The following is a 25190-nucleotide window of genomic DNA, read 5'->3' on the forward strand; positions in this document are numbered from 1 at the left end:
AAAAAAAAAAATATTGATTTTTTTTGACATCACATAGGTATGCATCCATAGGAATGGATTAGAGGGAAATAAAAGATATGGTCTCGCAAAGGTTTTTTAAGGTCCAACACATACAGAAAAGGGCGACTTCACGAAAGTTTTATCTTCGAAAAAAAGTAATAATAATAAGATTGGATTGCAATCATATGAAGCACTTTACACGGATTATCGACAGATGAGAAGATACAACGAAACGGAAATGACGTCATAGCAGTGATACAGAGGCGCCACATTTTTCTGCGAGGCGAGCCTAAACGATTCCGCTTTTGTGCAAAAATCAAGATAAAGTGCCGATTCGTTCGGGCTTGCCACGTAGAGAGGTGTCACTAAGATCAAGCGTCAACGTGATCGATATCACTTTCGGATGAAGTGTCAAAAGGAACGATTGATCGAGGATCAAGCGTCAGAGATACTAAGATCTCTTGGATAAAGCAGCAACAAGAGTCTATCAAAGGATGATGCTGTTCATAATATGTTGATATCACAGACATGGCATAACGAAATGTCCAATAATTTTCTTTCTGTTGCAAGACAGCTTTGTAAGAATTATGTATCAAGAGTTATTAAAATTTCAGCCGGTCTTTATATCTGCCCCTCCATGAGATATATTTTTCGACGACGAAAATGTATATCGATATCGTGAATTAGAAAATTAAAAGTAAACCTAACTGTAAATCATATTATTAGCCCCAATCAGTACTTTTTAAATGATTAATAGATCTTCGTCGTGCAGGTAGGGGTACCACAATTATAGATATTATATCCACGACCTTTTTAGAAAGCATAAAGTAAAATATTATTTTAGATTGCTAAGTTTCATTTTTCCAATCAGAATAATCAACGTGTATGGAGAACCAGTTTGTCGGCAGTTATGATGTAGATCTAGAACGAATTCCATTTAGAATTTACGTAAAAGCAGGGCGTGAAGACAACTGTGTAACTGTACTATTTCAAGACTTTTATAAAGAGAACATGCAAAACGAGGTACACTCACACAGATCCAAGTTACAAGTTCCGTGTCTCACGCAGATTAGGAGGACTGGTCAAATGCTCAAAATCGTGAAAAAAATTTGCGGATTTCATAAATGTTCATGCATGTCTATACATTTTGCTGGCTTTGATCGATAGCGAGGAACGTATCTACCTCTAAATACAGTAACCAGATGTTACTGAAAAGTATCAGTTCAGCAAATATATTGGCCGGAAGTGAAATGGTAAGCTTGCCTTGTATGTCCATTGTTTAAATTGTTGTATTGGAGCCATTTAAAGGAAACTTCATAGGGAATATATATGTGGTATATAACTAATTGATATGGTAAATGGGTTATTAACTCACAAAAAGGAAGAAAGACAAACATTGTCAGTGCTGAATCTGCTGATACAAAACAGACTACTGTTCCTTCCTCTTAACTATGTCTAAATGGTCTTTGATAACTGATTTCCCTATCGATTGATATAATTAATTGCTTGTTTGACCATGTGTACATGTTTTTGGCAAGTGTCTAGCACCTGAACTTGTTTATCATGTTCGATGGGAACTTAGCGCCTCTGTTTCTGAAAGTAAATATCGGTGTATAATTGGTGTTTTGACTACTAACTTTAATCGGCTAAATGCCAATTATCCATGCATATTTTGTTGTATAGGGAATAAATGGTACCAACAATGTAACAACAAACTGACCGTGTGCTGCGTCTTCAGGAGCTTTGATAGAGAATAAAAGTTGATGCGAAAGATTAGACGAAATATCGCCGAATTTAGTCAATGCTTCTTGCCTTTCTCTCTTTTTTTTTGCTTTAGACACTTAACCGTTGCAATAAGGATGTACTCATGTTACTTTATACACGATAATATTCGGTGTGTAAAAAGAAGGAGAAAATGATTTTTTTTTAAACAATCTAAAAAATGATGATTTTGATCTTCTTTAAACCTTATATGGTCTATCGGTAGCTTTCAATATGATGTGATATGATCCTGGCTGTTGCGCGGACCTTAGGCATAAACGAGCCGGAGAACATTATCGTTAACGATAGCCAGACACAACTTAAAACGTAATAATAATTTAAATGCAACAAGGGATTGAGATTGGCTCCTTAACGAGCATATAAACATATATTACATGTACATAATATCGCTCATCTAAAATGTCAAACTAAACAAGATGACATTTATGTAATATTACCTGATATCACGTGACCATGCACACCTTGCTTGATTATTAAGCAACACTTTGCATCATATTAAATGTACATTTCATCCTTCACCGTGCGCTATAAAATACCAAGATATGAGAAACTAGCCCAAAGACGTGTCATTTGATACCTATACGAGGTGCCTACTGATATATTTTAACAAAGAATCATGACTTTAAATTCCTATTAGCTGGAGTTTATTTCAGGAAATGTTAAGCAATCATATTGTTTTTTATGACATTTTATTATAACTATGGCGGGCGTCGTGTTTTATTAGTAATGGATTGTCATTTGATATTCAGGCATTAATGCATCTGAAACAAAACAATGCCATCTCTACTGTGCACCAAGGACGTTTAGGTTTCTGAATCAAAGTGATATATCACGCTTCCAATCAAATCATATTTATCGCAAACAGTCTTAGATGCTCATGATTATACTGAACGACTCAATACATATTTTAAACATATGTTTAATGTAGAATGGATTAACAAAAAGAATCTGTAGAAATAAGGATTTTAATCTTACATAAACAGTTAAGATAAATATCTGCGACTAAAAAGGCCGCTACTTCAGTAAGAATATGTTGTGACGCTTTCAATATTTGGCAATAGGGCTCTTGGCTACTTCGACACTCTTTTTGAGGACGTGTTATTTCCGATTGTATACCTTCATTGGTAGTATCATGAATGCGTAGAATGCTGATCTTATTCTCCTGGTCAAAATGTTCATTGTCTAGGGTATCATGTCTAAAATCTGTAGATGTTTTTTTTTCTAAATTGGTTTTAATAAGAATTTAAGATTATATTATTGTTAGATATCCTATTGTCGTTTTCAGTTTGATATTTCATGCTGATCACATGACTAGTGTGAAAATAAGATTCGTCAGTTACTTAAAAAACATTTTAATGAACTTTTTGGATAAACTTTGTTATGCCGATTGACAGGAACCACAGTTACTGAGCAACTAAAATAAAGATATGTTGAAGCAATTGACAGTCCTTCTTTCAGACGTTCGTTTTGATGAAAATGCTGTTTTCTTTAACAAAATCTTTGTGGGTACGGTCTAGACTCTTGCCATTTTTGTCTTGACGTTGCTACAGACATACGAACATTACCGGTAACTCATCTCGTTTAGTTCATAAAGGTCCGTCTATATCTTATGTACGGAGCCATCATTAAAAACTCCAGTTAACATCTTATGGCATTTATACATCATTTATCACCATATAATTGTTACATATCTGTTTTCTGACAGTACAATTTATGTTTTTTTAGTACAAAACGTCGTACATGATCCTCGGAAACGCCCATGAATTGTTTATTACAGGATATCTGCAAATTCTCCCTTATTTTTCTAATCTTACTAAAAAATCGGTACATTTCTATCAATTGCAGTTTATCGCCAGTATTGCGGAACACGTTATAAAACTCGAAAGAGCCAACAGAAAAGTGATTTATTTGTAATGAGGAAAAGTGATTGGGTTTTTACTGATTTCTAATAGACGAGTCTTTATAGGTACCTCTTGAGCTACCTGAGTTCAAGAACGTATCTCATTATGGGTTGGTAATTACGGGCATTTCGTTGGCCTTACGTACTTCCGGGTTTTGATAAACACATAGGTTGTCAAAGGAATCTATTACTGTCCTATATTATATTCGCTATACATAGTTTCAATATGTTCAATAATTCCAAAATAATTTCCAGAGTATCATTCGTAGGTTATTCAAATATAGATCAGGCCAGGATCATTATGCATAACACAGCTCGATGATCAATACTAATTCAATGTATGATCGATACTTATATAAAACAAGGTCGATACTAATATAATATATGATCAATACTAATATAATATATGACCAATGCTAATATAATATATGATGCCGTTGAGTTAAGTTTGGCTCCACTGTATCTAGCTTTTTAATGGATGTAATATCGTGGTTTGATTTTGTTTACCGTAATTTAGCCCTAAAATAACCCACCTTTTGTATGGATATAAAACACAAAGAATGGCAAAAATCACTACAAATATTAGGTATCGAAGACATATTGGCTTGTGACATTAACGGAAAGATCAAATTTTGCCCAATTGACAAGTTTAATGTTCAAATGCACTTTTTTATTTTAAAGTAAACAGTTGGTTCTGTGGTATTTCCATACGTACATAGTGTATCACGTCCCTGCGACACCAAAGGTGATATGAAGGTGATTTTCGAAGATAATACCACTTAAAAGTAGACTGATCTATTCATAGTTTACTAACACTGAACTATCATAAGATAGGTGTTTAATTTGGCCCGATTTTCGACGTCATCCATAGGTTACTGTCATCTAAAGGTCAGCTGTGCCAATTATTATCATTTAGACGTATACTTGGATTTTTATTTGAAATCTTAACATAATCATAAGGAAACATAGTAAACAAAACATGATAAACGGAAAGGCATCTGAAAGGGAGAGGATATATCTACTAAGCAAACTATAATAAATATCATGGTGTCGAAATCACAGGAGAAAATTAATGATGGAATTCAACGATAAGAAATTAAAGATATGCCAAAACAAAAGAAAATTCAAACAAAATAATGAACAACATAGACTTTTCGAATATAGGTTTAAGACATGGTTTACTGTTATAGACAATACAAGCAATAGGTGTGATTAACGGTTAACGGTTCATTGCATGCGAGACACTGAGGCTGGTCCCCATGCTTCAATAGGTACGAAATGGTATAACTACATAGCAAGCGCAAATTTATAACTACTATGCTCCGGAAAATAGCAGACAACATTCTGAATTGAGAATGCTCTGGTACGTTAAAGGTGCGTGTATATAACTAGAGAGCATATCATACTACCGGTATTGAAATACTTATAGTTGTTGAAAGTTGGCTTCCCCTGTAATCGATATTCTCAAACTTGTGAAGCTGGGCAACAATGCTTTTAACTTGGTTCATCTTTTACATACCTATAAAGTATAAAGTATCTGTTATATTGTAACTTTTTCAGCTGTGTCGCAATAGAATTCTCTCGTCTTGGAAACTATATGCTAATAGGCTTTTTTTTTCAAAAACAATGAAAAAGCCGGTGGCCATTATTTGAACTGCTGACGCTGTCGATGGGGACAGCGAAGGCCGTGTGTTTTAGTTGTGCCGACACTTTATCACTAGCCCTCCACCTTTAGGTTGCGAGGTAGACCCACGTGGGGCAGTTGCCTGTACTGATCGTAGGTCGGTGGTTTTTCCTCCACCTCCAAAACCAGGCACATCATTAAATGGCCAAGGCTAAAACTAAAGCATTCGTGGATTTCATCATTTTTCTCTTGGATGTGTCTAAATTACAATGATATTATTATGAACACATTTCAATTGTCTAAAAGCTTTGCTTATAGGCGGGTTTTGCTTCGCATATGAGTATTTTAAATACAATTTTATTATGATAAAAAAACCATCGTTAAAATATCGAATTATTATTCTTTTAAGGCTGAAGTAAATTAGTGTTACCTGATTGATATAGCTGACATCAGACACCGTCAAGTAGTTTAAATTTTTCACGTACATGCTTGTTAGGCTAAAACTAAAACTGTATCATATCATTATACCGCTACAATTTATTGATGCCATTTCAATGATGATATACAGAAATTCAGCTATCTTATTTAAATCATAATCAAGAAGCGGCGGTTGTTCACTTGGTTAGAGTTCCGGCCATGTTAATTCAGGCAAAAATCTAAGATGCTTTGGTTGGAGCTCCCTACCCGTGTCGTGTTTCTCAGAAACGTAAAAGGAGGGCTGGTCTGCTGTCGTGGTTGTGTTCTTAGGAAAGACACTTTAATTGGTCTGGACGGCATACGACGGGCCTCCCGTATATTGTTAAATGATGTAGTCACAAAATACTACAAGGGTAGTCACAAAATACTACAAGGGTAACCCGCCTCAGTATAACTCGGGAAATGAACCAATAGTTATTCAATTTGAGAACAAAGCAATGTGTTCTTAAAATGGGGGAATATACTTGTCAATCGAAATTAAACTATGTAGAAAATGACGAAATGTCAAAGTAAAGGGCGTTACCCATATCCGCCTACGCGACACCGCCTATTGCCTTCATCGACGATCGCCAATCTGAAGAACTTTGTATCGCAATATTGAAATACATTGTTCATGAAATATTTCATTGATTTGTGGAAGAAGTGATTAAAGCGTTTGTTTTTCCACTTTGAATAAACGAACCCTTTTTATAACACTCAAAGATAATAGAAATTCGAATACGATTCAAAAACAGAAATATCCTTAATTGAAAATTATATTCAGTTAAAAACTGCAATAGCACATGCACAATACAATGAATAAAAGAAAATATACACCTATTTCTTTTTTTTTTTTTTTTTTACAGAAACGAAACAATCTGCAGAAAAATCCAATTTAATGTTCACATTGCCACAGGTATAACTATGATTTACTTATTATTTTAGATTTGAGGTTTGTCTGATCGATAACTAATGCGCCTTCAGGTAATGTACATAGAAATGACGTTGCTAAATGCCCGAATCTAAAAACATAACACATAATCCGCAAAAACCGCGTACAACACTATTCAACAACATACCGTGTAATCGATTATATATGGATTAGGCCTATGTTAATTACACCTCATTCTCCTTTTCTTTTTTAGATCTTTCACTTAACGATATATTTTTTTAAAACGTTAGTGATTGCCGGAAGAATGTTCAAATCTAATTTTCCAAAGGACAAATGTTAGATAGAATATACAATTAGATTCTTTATCATACAACAAGCTTTAAAGTACTTATGTCTTTCTTCGAGTACATGTTACATGAGTAAAACATAATTCACGGAACCTTAATCACGTTTTTTATAGATAGATGTATTAAATCATTTTTATACTCTTTGTACTTTGATATTTTCCCCGCAGATAGGGTGTAATGAATGTCCTTACTCTTCTCATCGTCGTTCGGCAGAAATATACTTGGTTCCTCCATTTCTTTTAAATGCCCTCAACAGCTAGGAAGGCATTGTGTTCTGTTCTCAGTCCATAACATACTAAAATTTCCAAACATTGTACTTTTAAAATCCCATGATTATCTTAAAGCAAAACAGTGAGGCGGATTAATATAGAAACATACCTGAACCATAGAAATGTCATGAAAATGAGCCAGAAGATTTTTTCATGATACATGTGACATGGTATGTCATTTAAATATTACTTTATTGTACTCAAACTAATTTATGTTCGGAACACTTACTTATATAATCGTTATAACTAGACAACTTACAGGGAATTATCTGTCCACCAAAATAAATGTTATGTCTGTACTTGTTAGCTATTTGTAGAATCTGCACAGCAATGGTAACAAGCCCTCCAATATATTCATATTTTCATGTAAAACTTAAATCTTCATTGCGTCTCAAAATAATCTGTGTGGGATTTTCATTTTGTTGAAATGCTTGAAACGGCATTTCATGCAACGTTTGCAAAACTGATATGTTTGGACAAGACACTGCGACAATCGAAAAACAGAGCTTTTAAAACAGGCAATCCGAAACCAATAAAAGTGTTGGAAAATACTCAAAATTGCATATCTATTTTTGTTTACAACAACAAATGCGATAGTTTGCCTTTTATCTACGTCTCGGCGTTGAGGAGATCTGAGTGCATAACCTTCACAACAAAATCATTCTGCCGACTTCCAATTCTAAGTTTGTGATTGAACTTGATGTTCTAAGCTTGACTGTTCATATACAATCGCTTTATGATAATATCCATCCGCATACTGTATATTTTACGACATTGTAAAGACAAGTGTGCAATATCTTCTCATTGTATACTTCACCCGTCTTTTGGAGTGAGAAAAGCAGACGTTGTTGCTAAAAATAGAATTTCGTCCCGTATTTACATATTACACAGACTTATAGAAATCACTATCTAATGGTCTTAAGTCAAACGTCGCTGTAACTTTAACAAGACGTATTGTTTTCGTCACTTTACCGGCGTAATTTCCGATCTAATTTTATGAGTACGTAATTATGAACATAATCCCCTGTCCTGGTTTACGTTTTCCACGTCAATAATAATAAAATAACTGTTTCTTAGAAGTACGGAATATTTGCATATTTTAATTATATCGGGGATAAAAAGAGCATGTCACATGCAAACCAACAGAAGATATTTCACAAAATATAAGCGAATTTTTTTGATACACACGAGCGATTTTATCAAATGAAAGTGAGGCCATATTTGTGAATTTATGCAGTTATATATTTTGATATTAGTTTTGTAATAACGACATTTCATTTATTTGCTTATATGTTTATTTACTGGAACTGTACACCGTTAACGTTGTTTCATATGGCATTAATGATGTTAACGATTTGTTTTAAAAGGATCGAAGAAAATTTGTTTTTTGTTAATTTATCGCCGCAATTTCCTATTGTACAGACTAGTAACAACGAAGAGAGAGAAAGAGCATGCATCATTCTTCTCTAACAAATGTTAAATTCAAGTATTGCAAAAGGGATATTAATAATTGATAGGTGGCATTGCTCTTCATCAGATAAATCAGTAAATATATTGTTGGTAGGAAACAAAACAAAAACTGCCGACAAAATTAATGAAAAGAAGGTAAAATTCAAAATCTTCATTTGCGAGGAGACTCTTGACAGCAGGACTAATACTATTGTATAATGTACATCTAGGTCAGAGCCTCGTTACGTAATGATCTCAAAATGAGACAAAGATTTATATATTGATCATAGTTCAGGCCAGGAATTATAATCCAGGCCGGTGCGGTGTAAACCGCCTATTGGTGTTTGTTGTTGCCACCTGGGGGATGGTCATTGGAGAAATCACACAATATAGCAGTATGTGAGTTTTTACTTCTTTCCGGTGCAGTGCTCTTTATTACGATCTATCATTGATTCAAAGTTGATTTGTCTGACCACCGCACACATTTTCTAGACAGTGCTATACAAATACACAGGCTGTGAGAATGTAGTAAATTCATGAATAGCATATATTTCCAGTGGGTTTAACGTTATCGCAACTGACGGGGTCATCAGAGGACGGGTGTCTAGGGGGTAGCAAGATAACAGAACACAAATAACGACTTTATAGAAAAGGAAGTTAAAAGATATAACTGTTGCGATGGGGAAGATAAGTAGCAGACACTTTTTATTCCCTGGCCATTTCGTGGTCGGGGCATCTAGTGTTACTTTTGGCCGTCATATTTTCGTTTCCGCTATTTTACGTCTGAGCAAATACAAATAAAGAACTATAATTTAGAGTGTATTTTTTTCTGTCAGACTTTTTAGGTAAACTTTTGATAAGGTTACGGACAATTCATATTTTTAAAGCTCATTTTTTACAATAACAATAGGGCCAAAATTAGAGAACCTTGTCTAAAGCCTGAGGGATATAAAACAAAACACTTCTTCAATGCTTTTGAAAAATCATGAGTACACCTTTTACCAATCCGACACTTTTAGTTTTCTCTTAATTTCCTACCGAAGTAGGAATTATAATTTTCACAGAATACCTGTTATGTGGTTTCCGATGATTATCCCGTCTCCAAATATGATTTCTGTTATATATCCGTCAGTGTACGTGATACTATCATTATTTAAAATTCCTATCTGCCGTCTTCTAACGGGGTTCATGTTGTGTATCACCTTTACTCCGCGTGATCCCCTTATTTCGCACAAGTTATATCCTTATTCCACCAACACATTAAGTACTCGTCATACTCAAGATACTACGCGTGGCTTCCGTCTTATCGCCCGTTACCATATGTACTACTCGTATTACATGTATATTCGTCACCAGAAGTGTCCTTTCCCTAATGTTAAATGTATAACAAGTGAAAATCAAAATCAAAATGGCAAGTTTTTCCCCTTTTCTTTTATTTCTCAATGTTGCGCGTTTTCGAAACAAAAAAATCATCTATTTACAATTATTTCATCTGCAGCTGTTTTCAAATCTGAGAGCAATTCAATTTCTGTCTTTTTAAAGCTTGTTCTCAAATATTTGCACGAGGCTAATATGACCGTTTCATAGATTACTTCTATCCTGCTCTTTCGCTGCTTGTTTACATGTATTCCGCCTTGCATTCTATCGAATATCACGTTAAGTAAGAGTTCTATCAAACTAAATTAGGCAAAAATTTCCGGTATCTTAATTCACATTTTCTGCTGATTTCTTGAGATTTGTATCTATAGGTGGCAATACTTTTTAATATCCCTCAGGAGATGGGAACTGGTCTACGTACATAAAGAAATTATTTCTATGTAGGCATTGTAAATCATGATTAGAAACTTCCTCATAAGAAAAGTTATCTATTCTCTTTGAATGAATTCGAGGAGAGGACAAAGCGTTCCTTTCGAAAATACTTTTTATTTGTTTTCGCTAACGACAAAATGGATTTTGATAAAAGTTTATTTATTAACCAATAAAAACATATTTTGATCAAAATTTACATTTGTCAGATATGAGTAGAGAGCCTCTGACCTCTCTGATTGAGAATGTAAATGTCAGGGTCGTTATAATGTTTCATGACGGGTATGTGCGAATACGGTAAAAACATGTTTGGACTATATGTATGCGAATAAATGATAATGAATATCACCCCTATCTCATCATGGTAAGATACAAAATATGCGCAGACTGATGTTAATGACAGCCCTTTTGTAATGTGAGACAACGACGAAATGCATTGCCTCTTTAACATTTCCTGTGCATCGATAAACACAACATGCTTGCATATGAACCATTCTGAAACACTATACTAATACGCCATTTTTATTCGGTGTTGACATGGATGTGTCGCCTTAACAATGGTACTAGTATAAAGTTCATCTCTTCGAACTCAAGTTCACCTCAATAATAGTCAGTAATTAGTGATAATAATGACCTCAACAATAGTCATTGATTGGTACATCATATTACTTTAACATTTCCATCATCACAAGAGCGCAAATCAACTTAATGTTCAGGTGAAGATCTGCATTCAATAGGCGAAGGCAGCAATGTACTTATAAAAATATCTGCGTTTGAGTTAAAACTCGGAATGAATTTCATGCGATAACGTAATTTGCCTGGTTATTGCGAATGACCACTGTGTAACACTTTTATGCAATATCGGCGTTTGAAATTTGTTCGAGCATGAAAGATAATGCGAAACAAATATATTTGCGTTAACCGTTTTTGTCTCTCGGTCAGTAGGTACCTGTAATTATTTTCGACAATATCTTCATACATGTATACTTCCTTTTGGGCGGAAGGAGCATTAAGGTTGTAAGGGAGACAAACACGTACGGTGTCTGAAAATTGAGTAAAATAAACAAAATACTCTAACTAATGAATGCAAAACTACAACATGCATTTCCTCGTCCTTCTAGAACCTGTCAGTTCCGTTTTGGGCCTAACGTTCGGAGACCCATACGCAAAAATAACGAAAATCATGAGGTCATTAAAGGACGATCTCCCGTGCGTGCGACATGCATGCGTGTGGTGAGTGTGTATGTGTGTTTTGGGAGGCTGCGGTATGTTCGTTTTAAGTCTCCTTGTGATAGGCTGGAACTTTTGCCGATCGAAAATCATGATCTGTCTTTAGAAATTGCAAAATGGAATAGAATATATGTTCTCATTACCATGTTTTTTTAATCAATTTTATCATCTTGAATCAATTTGAAAAACGTTAGTTATTATACAACTCAATATAAAAAAAATCATAAAAATGTATGGCTTCCGAACCATTGTAACTGACAGATGTGGTATGCAGGGTAACGGAAACCACATGAATTTGATTTCCACGAAGAGGACAGTTTACCACTTTATACATGCTTCGTTTTTAATGCTTGATTAAGGTAAATTGCTGTTAGAGATTTTTATATAAATTGATGGCTTTTTGTTGAAAATTAAATAGTGTATCTAGATACACTCATTAATAGCACTTTAGTCAATCAAATTGTGTAAGGAAAATTAGCTTAAACTGACAAAGTGATAACAAATCACAGTCGAAATGAAGAGAGCAATTTTAAGTGACATGCACTGTCGATACACTCGTTAACTCGTCAGGGTAATCGACATCTTACATGTAAATTCAATAAAATAAATATGTTTGCTATTAATAGTTTGCATTAATACTCGACAGGCAGGGTAATGTAATATGTTGTCTAGGTTACGTTTTTTATAAGCTACAAAAAACTAATGTACAAGACATTAAGGATTTAAACGAAAATCCCACTTTCCTACATACCATTAAAATATCCATAAAAAAAATGTTTTCGAACACGAAAAAGGTATTTAATTATAAACGCTAATGATACATTCAGTGTGTTTGGCAGCCGTACCTCCTTGTAACTCGTGTCTGACGCTAGGAGTTAATGGACATTGTTGTTCCCTCAAGATGCCATTGTGTCATTGAAGAATTCGCTCTCTGTCGAAGTTCGTGTAGTATAATATATACATTGAATATAAAATCCACCATACACCGTAGACACCCTAAAATAAGATCAATACCTTGTCTGATGGTATATAGTATCTTGGTAAATCTACAAAAAAGCGTCTAGAGTTATCAATTCAATGCCAAAGTATATGATAAAACAATCAAAATGGCTGCTATTACATATTCTCATGTCATGAATACTTGGTCGGCTTCTAATATAAAATAACCAGAAAGGCGAGAATTATCGATCAGTTACGAAATTTACCTCACAAAAAGGCATCATTTACACATATTAATTAAAAAGCTATAATTATAATTGAAATATTTCCAATCGTGTATGTATATGCTGCTGTTCTATGTATTGCATTGTACTAGGATCATCGCTATCTTGACTTCTATAGCCGTTCACTTAAATAGCTACTGATTTTGTATCAGTAACACCTTAATATTGTACTTGGACTATGCTTTATCTCTATTTAAAGCACGCATGTAAATTGATACTGAGTCAGATAATATTTTCTGAGGTTTTTGTTGTTTTTGGTCGTTTTTGTTTGTTTGTTTGTTGTTGTTTTTTGGGTTTTTTTTATGTAAAGTTGTCATATTGAGTGAGATAGCAGCATACAAGATAACGTTTATGTCACAAACGCAATCCATTTCATAGTCGTCCATGTTGCGCGTATGTTTCGTGTGTTGGGATGTCATTATTCTAAACTCACCTAGGCTCGTGTAGTTGTCGTTTTGGATTGATTTTAACTTCCAGTTTTAACATCACATGTTGAATGAAACAGTGGTATATGGTTTTTCCTTTATGCCATGATGGATATTTTATTTCCATAACCTTTGCCAATATCCAGTGTAAGTTCCTTGACAGACTCCAATACTTTCTTTCTGATATAATGCAATCCTGGTTTTCTTAATTTCATCATTCTGTAAATGGTTATATTTGAAAAAGATATATTGAAAACATAGAGCGATAGGAATCAGCTGGGAAGTGATAACAAGGATTTATAACTCTTAGATTTATGTGGTTCTGTCAACCATTGACGCGTTCGATGAAATATATTATATCTAGTTTTGCAACACTGACACAGCAATAAGATTATTTGGCACTTCCATGATTGATATCGACGGTCTATACCAAATAGAAGTCATCGTGTTGTCTACACAACCTCAGCAAACATAGCTACGCGCCATACCTTTTAGCATATACGTTTGCCATACCTATTTACAGTTTTCAATTATAACTTGTCTACATGTTGATGTATTAGCTGTCAATAGGTCAAGTTCTGACGACTGACCCAACCATCCTACATAGCTATGGTTAACGTCGATAGCTGCGGTGCCAACATTAAATCAAAGTTTTGACAGGATGCTTTCATTCTATATTAAAACATCTCCGTCTGCAATGCCAGTATCTCTCTCAAGCCGAAGCTATCATGCAGTATTTTTTCCACATTTTGTGTAATTAGAATCTTTTCCCATTAAAGGGTTTCATTTTATTGATGATTCAATTAAAGTTGAGTTATCTTGAAGTATCCAGTAAAACCTCATGCTTTTATATGTTTAATGAAGTTGTTTAAATTCCAATCCAAGTTTAGCGCATATTATCAATTGAGTTTGATACTTAAATTGATTTTGATGACGTATTCTGTCACTTGTCAAATTGATGCACAAATCAACTTCATTCTTTATAATGTAATTAATAATTTCCAATTATCGTTATCATATGGCGAATCAGGATAGTTTAGTTTGTTAACTTGTGGTGTATCGTCCTTGTATCAGATGCCATGCTATAACTGATAATTGATAGGGGCACTAACTGACATATCAATTATGTTATCTTCAATTTCACTGAGAAGTCTGATTTTCAAAGGGCCTTTTACGACATATAGAGAGAATAAGCAAGCATAGTCCGCACGTATTTGATGTATTTTTTTTATTTGGTCCTCCATTCAACGTCAAACAATTATCATTGGCTTAAGCATGGTCATGTTAAGGTCCAATATTTTGATAAACTGACCAAATGTTTTCTTTGGTGGCGTAATAATTATGAACTCAGAATGCCCAACCGTAAATTCCCTAGTATGCAGATGCATGTTTTGTGATTCGACCCTTTCGCGAACAAGTTTCATGAAATTCAAAAACCTTTTATTTAGTCAATACGTTATTATTCGGATTTGATAAAATATAAAATCTTTACCTCGGTTAATATTTGATTCGAGCAGGTTGGTATAACACCATATTCACCTAACCGAATAACCATAATTAGTATGTATAATAAGAAATTATCTGAATTAGGTAGAATTTAGATCTTAAACATTTTTTATTTACTAATGATAATAGAGCAGCTTATTTTCCCGAATAAAGAATACGTTAGTATTTTATTGTTTACACTTTTTTGGCACTTTCTAAAGAGTTGTCATTTTTTTCAATATAAACGAACAAGTAATGAGCGCTATATATTAGTTTCTTTGGTGTTTTTATTTACACCTCCACCTTTTGCACAAATATAAACAGGATTCAACAACAATTAATCTGTATGGAAACATATTTGCAGACACTGACCGTCTGGACATATTACAAGGCAACGCAATATCAGTAAATAACCTCTACTCCATTAAATACGATTTCATTAACGTGATTTGTACAAGATGGGTATAATTAAGAACGTTTGTAAGCTGCTTATAGCACTCGAGTAGAGCAATGGAGAAATAAAATGATATAATCACTGGCGCTCTGATAGAATTACCCTTTATTAGAGTGATCCTCAGGAGAAGGGATTATTCTAATCTAAAATAAACTCAAACTGCATTTTTTTATCGTTCTAGTTATTTCGTTTCCTTTTTCCCGATTGCTTTTATAAAATATTTTACATTTCCACTTAAACACAAATGCATTTTTTTTATTAGATTTATGACAAACTAGAACCGTGGTAATGATAGTTCTATCTTGTTATACGTGATAAAATGTATGCGAAAAATTGGATTGCGAACACTTTTGATCGAGTGATAGGTGTTTTTTTATTACTTTTCTGTGTACATGTAATCAATTTGGTGTTTCATCACGCGTTTTTGAATTATAAGAGGACGTTACGAGACATTATTAAGAGAAAATCCGAAAAGTGATTATCATAACTAGATGTCGTAGATTGTGTTTGTTCGTAAAGAGGAAAAATAATCAGAATTCCGACTGGTTGTCATAGTTTCCTGTCGGTTTGTTAAATTATAACTACTTGTATAACTGTCAGTTATAATATGGGTTTTGTTTTACATAGCTAGAAGGACCCGTCAGGATTAGTATGGTTTTATTTGTGTTAAAATTAGTATCACTGCTCGCGTTGCTGCTGCTCTTGTTTTCATCTTGAGGGTATGCCATAAATTGGATTTTGACTTTAATTTGTATTTAGGATGCCGTCGAAGCAGGAGACGCTTATCCTACAGACACACTTGGTCTTATAGTTATAACAACTTATCACCATCTACTTTCTCTTGTACTGATGCCATTGTAAAACATTTATGTCGTTTGGTATACGAATTGGAAACATAAACTTCAATTTGGAACAATTGTTAAACAAATTTTATCACTATCACTTGCTAACCCGAATGGAAGCATGCAATGTGTCTTACCTTGTGGAGGAGGAATCGGTTTACCCACGGAAAAACCAATTCGATCGGACAGGTGATTCCACACCTTTTCACGACCGATCGGGAAATCAAATATCGGCCACCTTGGTGGAAACCAAGTGCTTCCTCTACGCCACCCGAACACGCTCTTAAATTAATTACTTGACCAGGGCAAATAGGTGGCAGAAACTAGGCATTAGGGTCAAATATGAAGGGAAACTCATTCATGACTAAATACCACTGACTCAGCTTAAAGGCATACTCGGAAATTGGCATTGCATTATTACTTTGTAGGTTAAACTTGCCTTAAAGGAATATCAGCGGCATACTTAATCCAAGCGTATTAATTCCGCTTCATTGCTAATAGAGTAAGGACCAATCCCTATGAAATTGTTGCAGTATAGATGAAGAATTCCGAGTCTCTATTGCTTTTGCACTCGGAATAAATATCAAGGATCAAGGGCGGCGATATTGATTTAATCGGAACAGCACACGTTTATGTTAGAAACTTTATGATTATTAATATGAATTTTATTGCTAATCCATTGCTTTCTGCAGAACTGCAGTTATCAGATTTTGTTCTAAATATGACGTGGGATCCAGGAAAAAGAGTAACATCGACTTTTACATGAAACCGTGAAACTAAGACACAGCTTTCAATTTCTGTACTTAATACAGACCTGCCAACCTTTCAAATTCAAAAATAGTAATTTGGCCCATTTTTGAGCAAAAAGAGTAATTCTTAACAATTCTTGCCAAATCTATTGCATCAAAAAGAGTAATTTGCTACTATTTCGAGAGAAAAAAGAGTAACGACCACCACAAAATAGTAAAGATTACTATAAAATAGTAGTAGTTGGCAGGTCTGTTAATATCATAAGAATTCCAGACAAAAGGAAAGCAAAAAAAAAATAAAATAAAAAACATATTTGAAACTAATTTCCTCTGGTAGGAAAATTTCAGCAATGGTCAAATTTACAAAATGACCTTTTAAATTGTGCGAAAGAGTATATAGGCATTATATGCCTCTTATGTCAATCTTAATCAATGTTTATCTAGGTGAAATCAAGTCCTGAAATGGTTTAGTTTGATTTGTTTAACGTCCTATCAACAGCTTAGGTCATTTAAGGACGGCCTCCCGTTCGTGTAATATGCATCCGTGTGTATTGGTTGCGTATGCTTGTTTTGGGAGGCTGCGGTATGCTTCTAAAAATGGAAAAAAAAACGGGATAAAGTCAACAAAATCATAAGGCAAATTTAAGGAAATGAAGCATGTCTGTCCTAATAATAATAACATTATACAATAATGATGATACACAACATCCATATAGCGAAATATATTATTTCTTAAGCTTATCTGTGTAAAAATTGGTTTTGGCTAATCATACTAGCTAGCAGGGACCAGTAGGGAGCATGCATTGGTTTAGCAATCAACAGTATTCTTGTTAAGGATGTTATATATAATCCCGGTACCATTAATATCGACCAAGAAACATTTTTTTTAATCCCGGCACCAGTCATTGAGAAAGACATCCTCCTAACGTTGCGTAAGCGTTCTCGTGCTAGTTGAACAACATGACTGTGAAAAGTAAGACACACAAGCTGTTTGGCTATATGAAAACCACTTGTCTTCAACAGCTATATCAGGTCCTGCGATGATGGATCAAACTCTGTTAAAGAGACATAGAAATCACCACTTTAATCTTGTTTGAATCAATATACGTTACGATGTCACCGCGTGTTGTATAATATATGTTCTACCACAAGTGCAAAACATTTGATGGAGGAAGAGTCACCTATACCTAGCCTCACTCTGTGTAATGAGGATATTTCGCTGCCGTATATCAATCATATTCCTTAACAAAATACCGTTATACATATCGTCAACACCAGTATGCCCGAGGGAGAGACAATGAGTTGAGTATTTCATGTCTTTTTTGGAGAAAAAGCCCAGCGATCGTCGCCTTTAGATTATGAGTTCATATACATTTTGTATATATAATAGTCTCTTAGCATCGGTAGTCTATAGACAGGTTCCGCTATATTAACAATAACCACAAAGCATTTTAACCCATAACCCGTCTGTTTATATCCATCATCTCAGTTTGATTAATGTTGTTAGATTGTCGAATACATTGATTTCCACTTTCAATTTGCCCTCTCTTATCCTGTACGTTTGATATAACGTCACACAACGCCTTCAAAACAATGTCCATGCTTTTTTTTATATGTTCCAAAATACATAAATACAGGCGTATTCTACTGGGAACGTCTTTCACATACCTGTTTTTGTACCTTGTCCTGGGCACACTTGAATTTGCGCTGCAACCGTTATCAATATACATGTACGTTAACAATAAATTCTCAAAGATGACGGTGGTTCTACATCTTCGCATCAACTAAAATATTATTACTACGATGACTACGAATAACTGACGGACGCTATTATAGTGTTACACGCTGAAATACCTTACCTCAATATTGTAGCATGGCACAAGAGCAAGTCACATTAATGTGTTAACGGACCACCAATGTATCTGACTAGAACCTATATTGATCAAATGAATTGATTTTATTTCCATATGTAAATCAATATGCAAGGATTTGAATCTGAGCATTTCGACTTAAAGGTCAATGTTCCACTTTAGGTGATTTGGATATTTTTCTTCAAGTAATATGAAGTATTCTATTCGGGTAAAATTTAAATAACATATCTCTCTTATTACGTGTTATCGTTTATTTACTATCTGATTTTCTGTTTGAATGTTTAATTGCTATTTAGTGGCATTTTATCATGATTCGGACGTATTGGAAATCTCGAGATCAAAAACCTCGATTCCCTCAATAAACAACATTAAAATATAAGGTATAACATATAAATGTATCTGATTTACAGTGACGAAAACCAGTTATCATTTAAGAATCTCCATAGCCACTAGTGTCTTCTATCCATTATACTCAAAATTGATACAGTCTTCGTTGATAAGGCGGGATATTCACTTTCAAACCACAAGGGAGAGACATATTTCCGCTTCGTCTCCTTCGATTAGCTTTCTGCTTTATCATGTGATTTTATCTTCTTCGCTACAAACCCCACACAGCAGTTGGTCCAACTAAGCAGAAACCACGTGTAACTGCATGGTATTGAAAGCTATATGTTTAGAGCCGTGGGCGTGCTTCCTAGAAAAAAAAACACATTCATGGACAGAGGCTAGCCCTTGCAAACAGGATGCTAGACAACTTTGTCTTTTTGTAACTAGGCGTTTCTTGTAATGGTAAATGAACAACGATCATCACATTATTCTTGAGTTTAGCATACAATACTAAATCGTCTACGTAGTAATTTCGACTGCTACTTCTGTTTTGTGATGTATTTCGAGTTCGAAACCTGGTCAGTAACTGAGTCAAAATATAATTTACTTTGATTTCAATGTATCAATTATTAACAACGTGTTTTCTTATCTTCACAGTTATATCAGCCTTTCAAGATGAATGAATCTGGAACAACCGCGATCCCCGATAATTACTCGGACGCCTTTTACAACGACACTTTGGATTACTACTACGAATGGTCATCGGACGACCAGAAGTTTCTGAACCTGATAAGGATAGTCGTATCAATTGTTTTCAGTCTCATCGTCATAATTGGATTCGTTGGAAACTTATTAGTTATCATTGTTGTTGTCTCAAATAAGAAAATGCAAAACACTACCAATATCTTGATAGTAAGTCTGGCTGTAGCAGATCTATCATTTATTAGTTTTTGTGTGCCTTTTACCGCCACTACATACACGATGTCGCGATGGCCATTTGGAGATGTCTGGTGTAAAATCGTCCAATACCTAACTTACGTATGTGCGTATGCTAGCGTGTACACACTCGTTTTGATGTCGCTGGACAGGTACCTGGCTGTCGTGCATCCAATCACATCCATGCGTATCCGCAACAGTCGTAATACTTACATCATGGTCTACCTTACTTGGATTATAATGCTTGGAGGAAATATACCAGTCATCTTTGAATTTTCCCACAAAGAATTTAACGACAACAGTAACAGATCAAGTTGTGTGGATATTGATTTCTTTAAAAGTGATTACCGTTCCTCACAACCATTCTATGGATGTTTCTTTGCTTTTGGTTATGTCATACCACTGACACTAACATGCATTCTCTATGGTTTCATGATCAAACGGCTTCTTTATGGAGTTGTTCCCGGAGGAAGCCAACGCCCCGACAGCATGAGGACGAAAAAACGTGTTACACGAATGGTAGTGATTGTTGTCGTAATCTTCGCAATTTGCTGGCTGCCAATTCAGATAATATTTGTACTGATTAGTTTTGGACATGTTGGGACGAACTCTCATTTTTTTGTCGGAACTTTGATTGCGTCTAATTGCCTGGCGTACATGAATAGCTGTGTTAATCCAGTACTGTACGCTTTCCTGTCCGAAAACTTTCGTAGAAGTTTTAGAAGACTGTTATGTTGTGCAAGCGACCCTCTCAGTAAGTTTGAGTATGAAAAGACCAATGTTCGAGGAATTGAAAAGGAGTCAAAAGAAACACTTCTCAACAATACAAGTAAATCAACAGCCACCAATGGCTCAAAGGACAAGAATAGCAATTCTGAAAACGCTCTTCCTCTGCAGACATTAAATAAAATCTAAATATATGAAATAAATGTCCTACAGTAGTAACTTTAACCATATAGATGAACATCCATGTATATAATTTTAAAACATATATTAGACACAGACACATATGACTTGCAAATTTAATTTCAAAGGATAAATAATGTATGTAATAGTAATAGTGCTATGACGTATAAGGCCTCATATATGTATATTCCATTGACACCAAACATATAAGCTATATTGAAATCATATTTTGTGAAATCCAAAAATTATTGTCGTCACAAGATACACTTCACTAGATGTTTGTATATAAGATTATCAAAAAAAAAAATCACACACGACTCATATCATATTATATATGATAAATAGATATCGGTATACCGAATATTATTCATTTTTATCATCATACACATATTGCTAGGTACCGAAGTATGTATGCCATTTTTTGTTTCTTTTTTCTCACAAAAATAACTTTCACGCAGAAAAAAACAAACTTTTTTATCATCATCTTGCCCTTTTATAGATTTTATTTCGAATCTTACTCTTATCGAAATACCAATCCTTCAGGTAATTTTGAATTGCCATGTATTGCTAATTGTTACCGCGTAAGTACATTTCGAAACGAGCGTAAGGTTCGTCATTCTTAAGAAGTATATATCTTTCAGCATCAATCATTTACATGTATTTTGTATCAAAACAGCCAATATGTTCATGATTGTAGATGAATATTGGGGAATTGTCAGGAGTTACAAATATTACTTATTATTAGGAAATTATTAAACCTATATAATTTATCTATTATTGATGTATTAACCGCAATTGACATCATTGTACCTCTTTTTAATATATAATTTATTATGTTTATAAATAAACAATGTTTCATCAAACAGGTTCACCACGTAGATTCACACTAAATTTCTAAATTATTAATATTACCGCATAGGATACTGTTGTTTTGTTTGATTACGTCATACTTGCCTTGCCATGATGTGATTTTTTTCTGATAGGAATATGTCGGGGATGTGGTATAGCTTCGTTATTTTATTCATTGATCATAAGATGAAAAGCAAATATCAAATTCATAGTCATCGGGTACGATCTCCATTGTAAAATAGTCAGCTGATTGAATTTAAATCATGTTTAAACTATGACAATATTATTGTTATACATTTATTATTGTCCTGATTTTGTCTGTTAATGGAATTCAGCTTTGCCGAATCGTTTGCTTTCAATATCTTATGTATGTGACTTGCTAAAGCTGATACGTCCTCTGCATGGTACGTATCATGTGTTTTTCTCTAACTTAGGATCTAGGCAGTATCAGGGGGTCCAGAGCACAGGAGTCGAGAGAACGGAAATGACGTCAGAAATTTGAAGACTCGAGATGATCACCATCTTCTAAATTGAAAGCTAAGGTTTCTGTGTTTCCATTTTGATATTGTCATCTCCTTTGCTTTTAGAAGTAGAAACAGAGGAATGCGTTTCGACTATTTATTTCTTCAAATCATTTTATTGTGATTCCACCGTTTATTAAAAATAACATCGTTCTCCCTCTCTAACTCCTACATTGTATCATGCATGTTGAATTAGTGATTAAAAACGATTAATAATAAAACAAAAACATTAGAATCTATAGTGCTATATTTTATAACGCTGTATGAAAGTCATTTCGATATTTCAGTAGTAGTTTTGTTGACACGATTATATTTTCCGAAAATATTTTAGCATATTTACTTGACGTCATCCACGCATGCGCAATTCCTCAAATATGATGTAAAAAGTGACATAAACCGAACGGAATAATGGTCCCTGTGACATTCCGCCCCATTTCCCGTTTTTATTGTTTCGTTGTTTAGATAGACCTTTTCTCAACATTGTAGTCGATCCTTCTAATGATAAAAACGTTAATTATAAGTCATATTTACATAGCTAATTTATTTATTGTTAAATGTTTTCATTGTCTTCATTATCAAATTGCACAACGAAATAACAAACAGGACTATTGATAAATTTGTTCTATAATATAAATTATGTATGATTGGTAATAACTCCCGCAACATCAAGTTAACTATTCCAGCCATTATATAAATTTCTAAATCTAAATGATTATTTATTTGATATATTTCATTGCCAAATCCTGATTTTGTTTCTTTCTTATCGCCGTTTGTACAATACTTATCAAATAGGTTATTTCTGTAAATGCCTTTCTCTCCGAAAGTATAGGTTATTAAATTGCACACGCTTAAACATTCTCGAATTGCATACATCGCATTTTTACGACTTTTCAAAAGTAATCGATCAACTATATTGCTCATGGAAACCATACATAATGTACGTAGCCATAGATTCTGAAATCAGTGATTACATAGATTTGTGTTATAACCATGACATTTTCTATGATGGAAACGTTCCTTTTTTCCCAGTGGGTTTCAAAGTTTATTTTTCGTTCATGCATACGTAGCACATAGAACTTACGTCAATAGATTATTTCATTTGTATGGTTATTACAATTTATCATTTGATCCATGCCATACAGTTTTATTTTGAATCTTGTTAATATTACATCACATTATCTATACAACAGATTCTATTGAATAGCGTAAAGCTTTTCAAAAGTCAGGAAAACTTTTGTTTTGTTTTTGCAAAGAATCTTTGTATGCGTTGTCTAATGCTTATGTGATTGTTCTTTTACATCATATTTTAGATTTCTTTGGAAGTTCTTCGATGTTTTGTTTCACTGAATTTATCACCATCAAGCTAATTTGCATTTTGGAAGCATCCAAAACAAAATGTTTGATTGAGTTGTAAATTGTGCAGGTAGAAGTGGTTTGGTAATATTGATGTTACATGTATGTATCAAGATGATATTATATCACATATATAGCAACATATTTTGTATAATTATCCTTTGTTTTAATTTAACAGGACATCACACAAATGTTAAAAGTTTAATATATCTGAACATTTTATTAGCGATATGCATTATAGGTTAATTAGAAAACAATGTATAACATATTGGCAAATAATGATATAGACCATCAGTATAAGTAAAAAGGTATATACCTCGTCAGTTGAAGGATAACTAGTTATCTAGTAAATTGATTTGAACATGTTGTTTTACATTTTAATTTCAATAAGATGACGTTTTATAAACGTAATAATTTACGATTAAGTGGTATGATTTACACCATTTTACCGATATACACAAGATATATTATGGTCATTGAAATATTGGTCATACATTATATACAATTAGTACAACTTAGAGACATGAGTAATTTTTTTAATGGATGATTTTAATATGTGTGATCATTGTATGATAAATATATAATTGATATGCGTAGAATATGAATATATTATATACATATATCAAGAAAATGTTCTGCAGTGCGTGACGAAATCACCTTACAAGGAACTCACTATGACAACGTGTTCGCTTATATATATATGTAAGTGATCCGTAGCTATATATGTAGTATATCTTATTTTATTCTCTCATTATGGTTCAGTGTTTGGTTGGTGTTACAAATGTTTATTGTGAAATAAAATTTTGTGAAATAAGATTAAGCATGCTTGTTGTTAATTGTCTTTACAAAATAACTACGAAAAATGTTCAAGCACAACATCGAGGAGAGATTGCAAGTTGAAAAAGGAAGTGATGTACATGGAAACAACAATCAACGCAAGAAGTCCATACAAGGTAAATATTCTAAAACAGTACTCAAGAGTGAGACCCATGATGTACATATGAAGGGCTGGAACAATAAAACAAGTAAAAGAAACTATATAAGGTGCTATATTCTTACCAGGTACATGTTTACGTAAAATACGTTGCCATCAAAACGTTCTTCTACACTGAATTAGGTAAACATCGTTCAAATAATGTGTGGTATATATTTTGGTCTGATAACTTATTATGGTAATGATTTTATAATCTATCAATAGTAGAAACGGCTTTTAATGATCTACAAATCCTGAAAGTATAACAGTTTTGCATAACTAAGTCTTTTTACAAATTTTATTTCATCATCACAGAATAAAATTCGTTTGAAGGGATAAGTCATGCACTGGAATTTTATAGTACATATTTATAAAACAAAACATTGTATATTTGGGAAAACAGGTCCCTCCCTTGACCAACCTTAAACGTCATTGCGATTGGCTATCCTCATGAAAAAAAAGTTATCAATTACATTTTTAAAAGCGAAATATCGAAACTTAATCAAACTATAAACGTAATA

At 33.8% G+C, this 25190-nt stretch overlaps 1 protein-coding gene across 5 annotated transcripts in view; it reads left to right on the forward strand.

Annotated features, from left to right (window-relative positions):
* The window catches only part of LOC117337749 (allatostatin-A receptor-like), a 96165-nt gene extending 71649 nt beyond the window's left edge, over positions 1 to 24516 (forward strand). For 4 of the 5 annotated variants that reach the window (XM_033898881.1, XM_033898859.1, XM_033898875.1 and 1 more), the window contains exon 3: positions 19789 to 22444. In XM_033898881.1, coding sequence (XP_033754772.1) covers positions 19807 to 20982 — 1176 coding nt within the window. In that variant the 5' untranslated portion in view covers positions 19789 to 19806 and the 3' untranslated portion in view covers positions 20983 to 22444. Of the gene's footprint in view, positions 1 to 19788 lie in introns of all 5 variants that reach the window. The other variant, XM_033898890.1, reaches the window with a different exon arrangement.
* The last annotated feature ends 674 nt before the right edge of the window (positions 24517 to 25190 follow it).

This window comes from Pecten maximus, chromosome 1, assembly GCF_902652985.1.
Source record: "Pecten maximus chromosome 1, xPecMax1.1, whole genome shotgun sequence".
Lineage (NCBI taxonomy): Eukaryota > Metazoa > Mollusca > Bivalvia > Pectinida > Pectinidae > Pecten > Pecten maximus.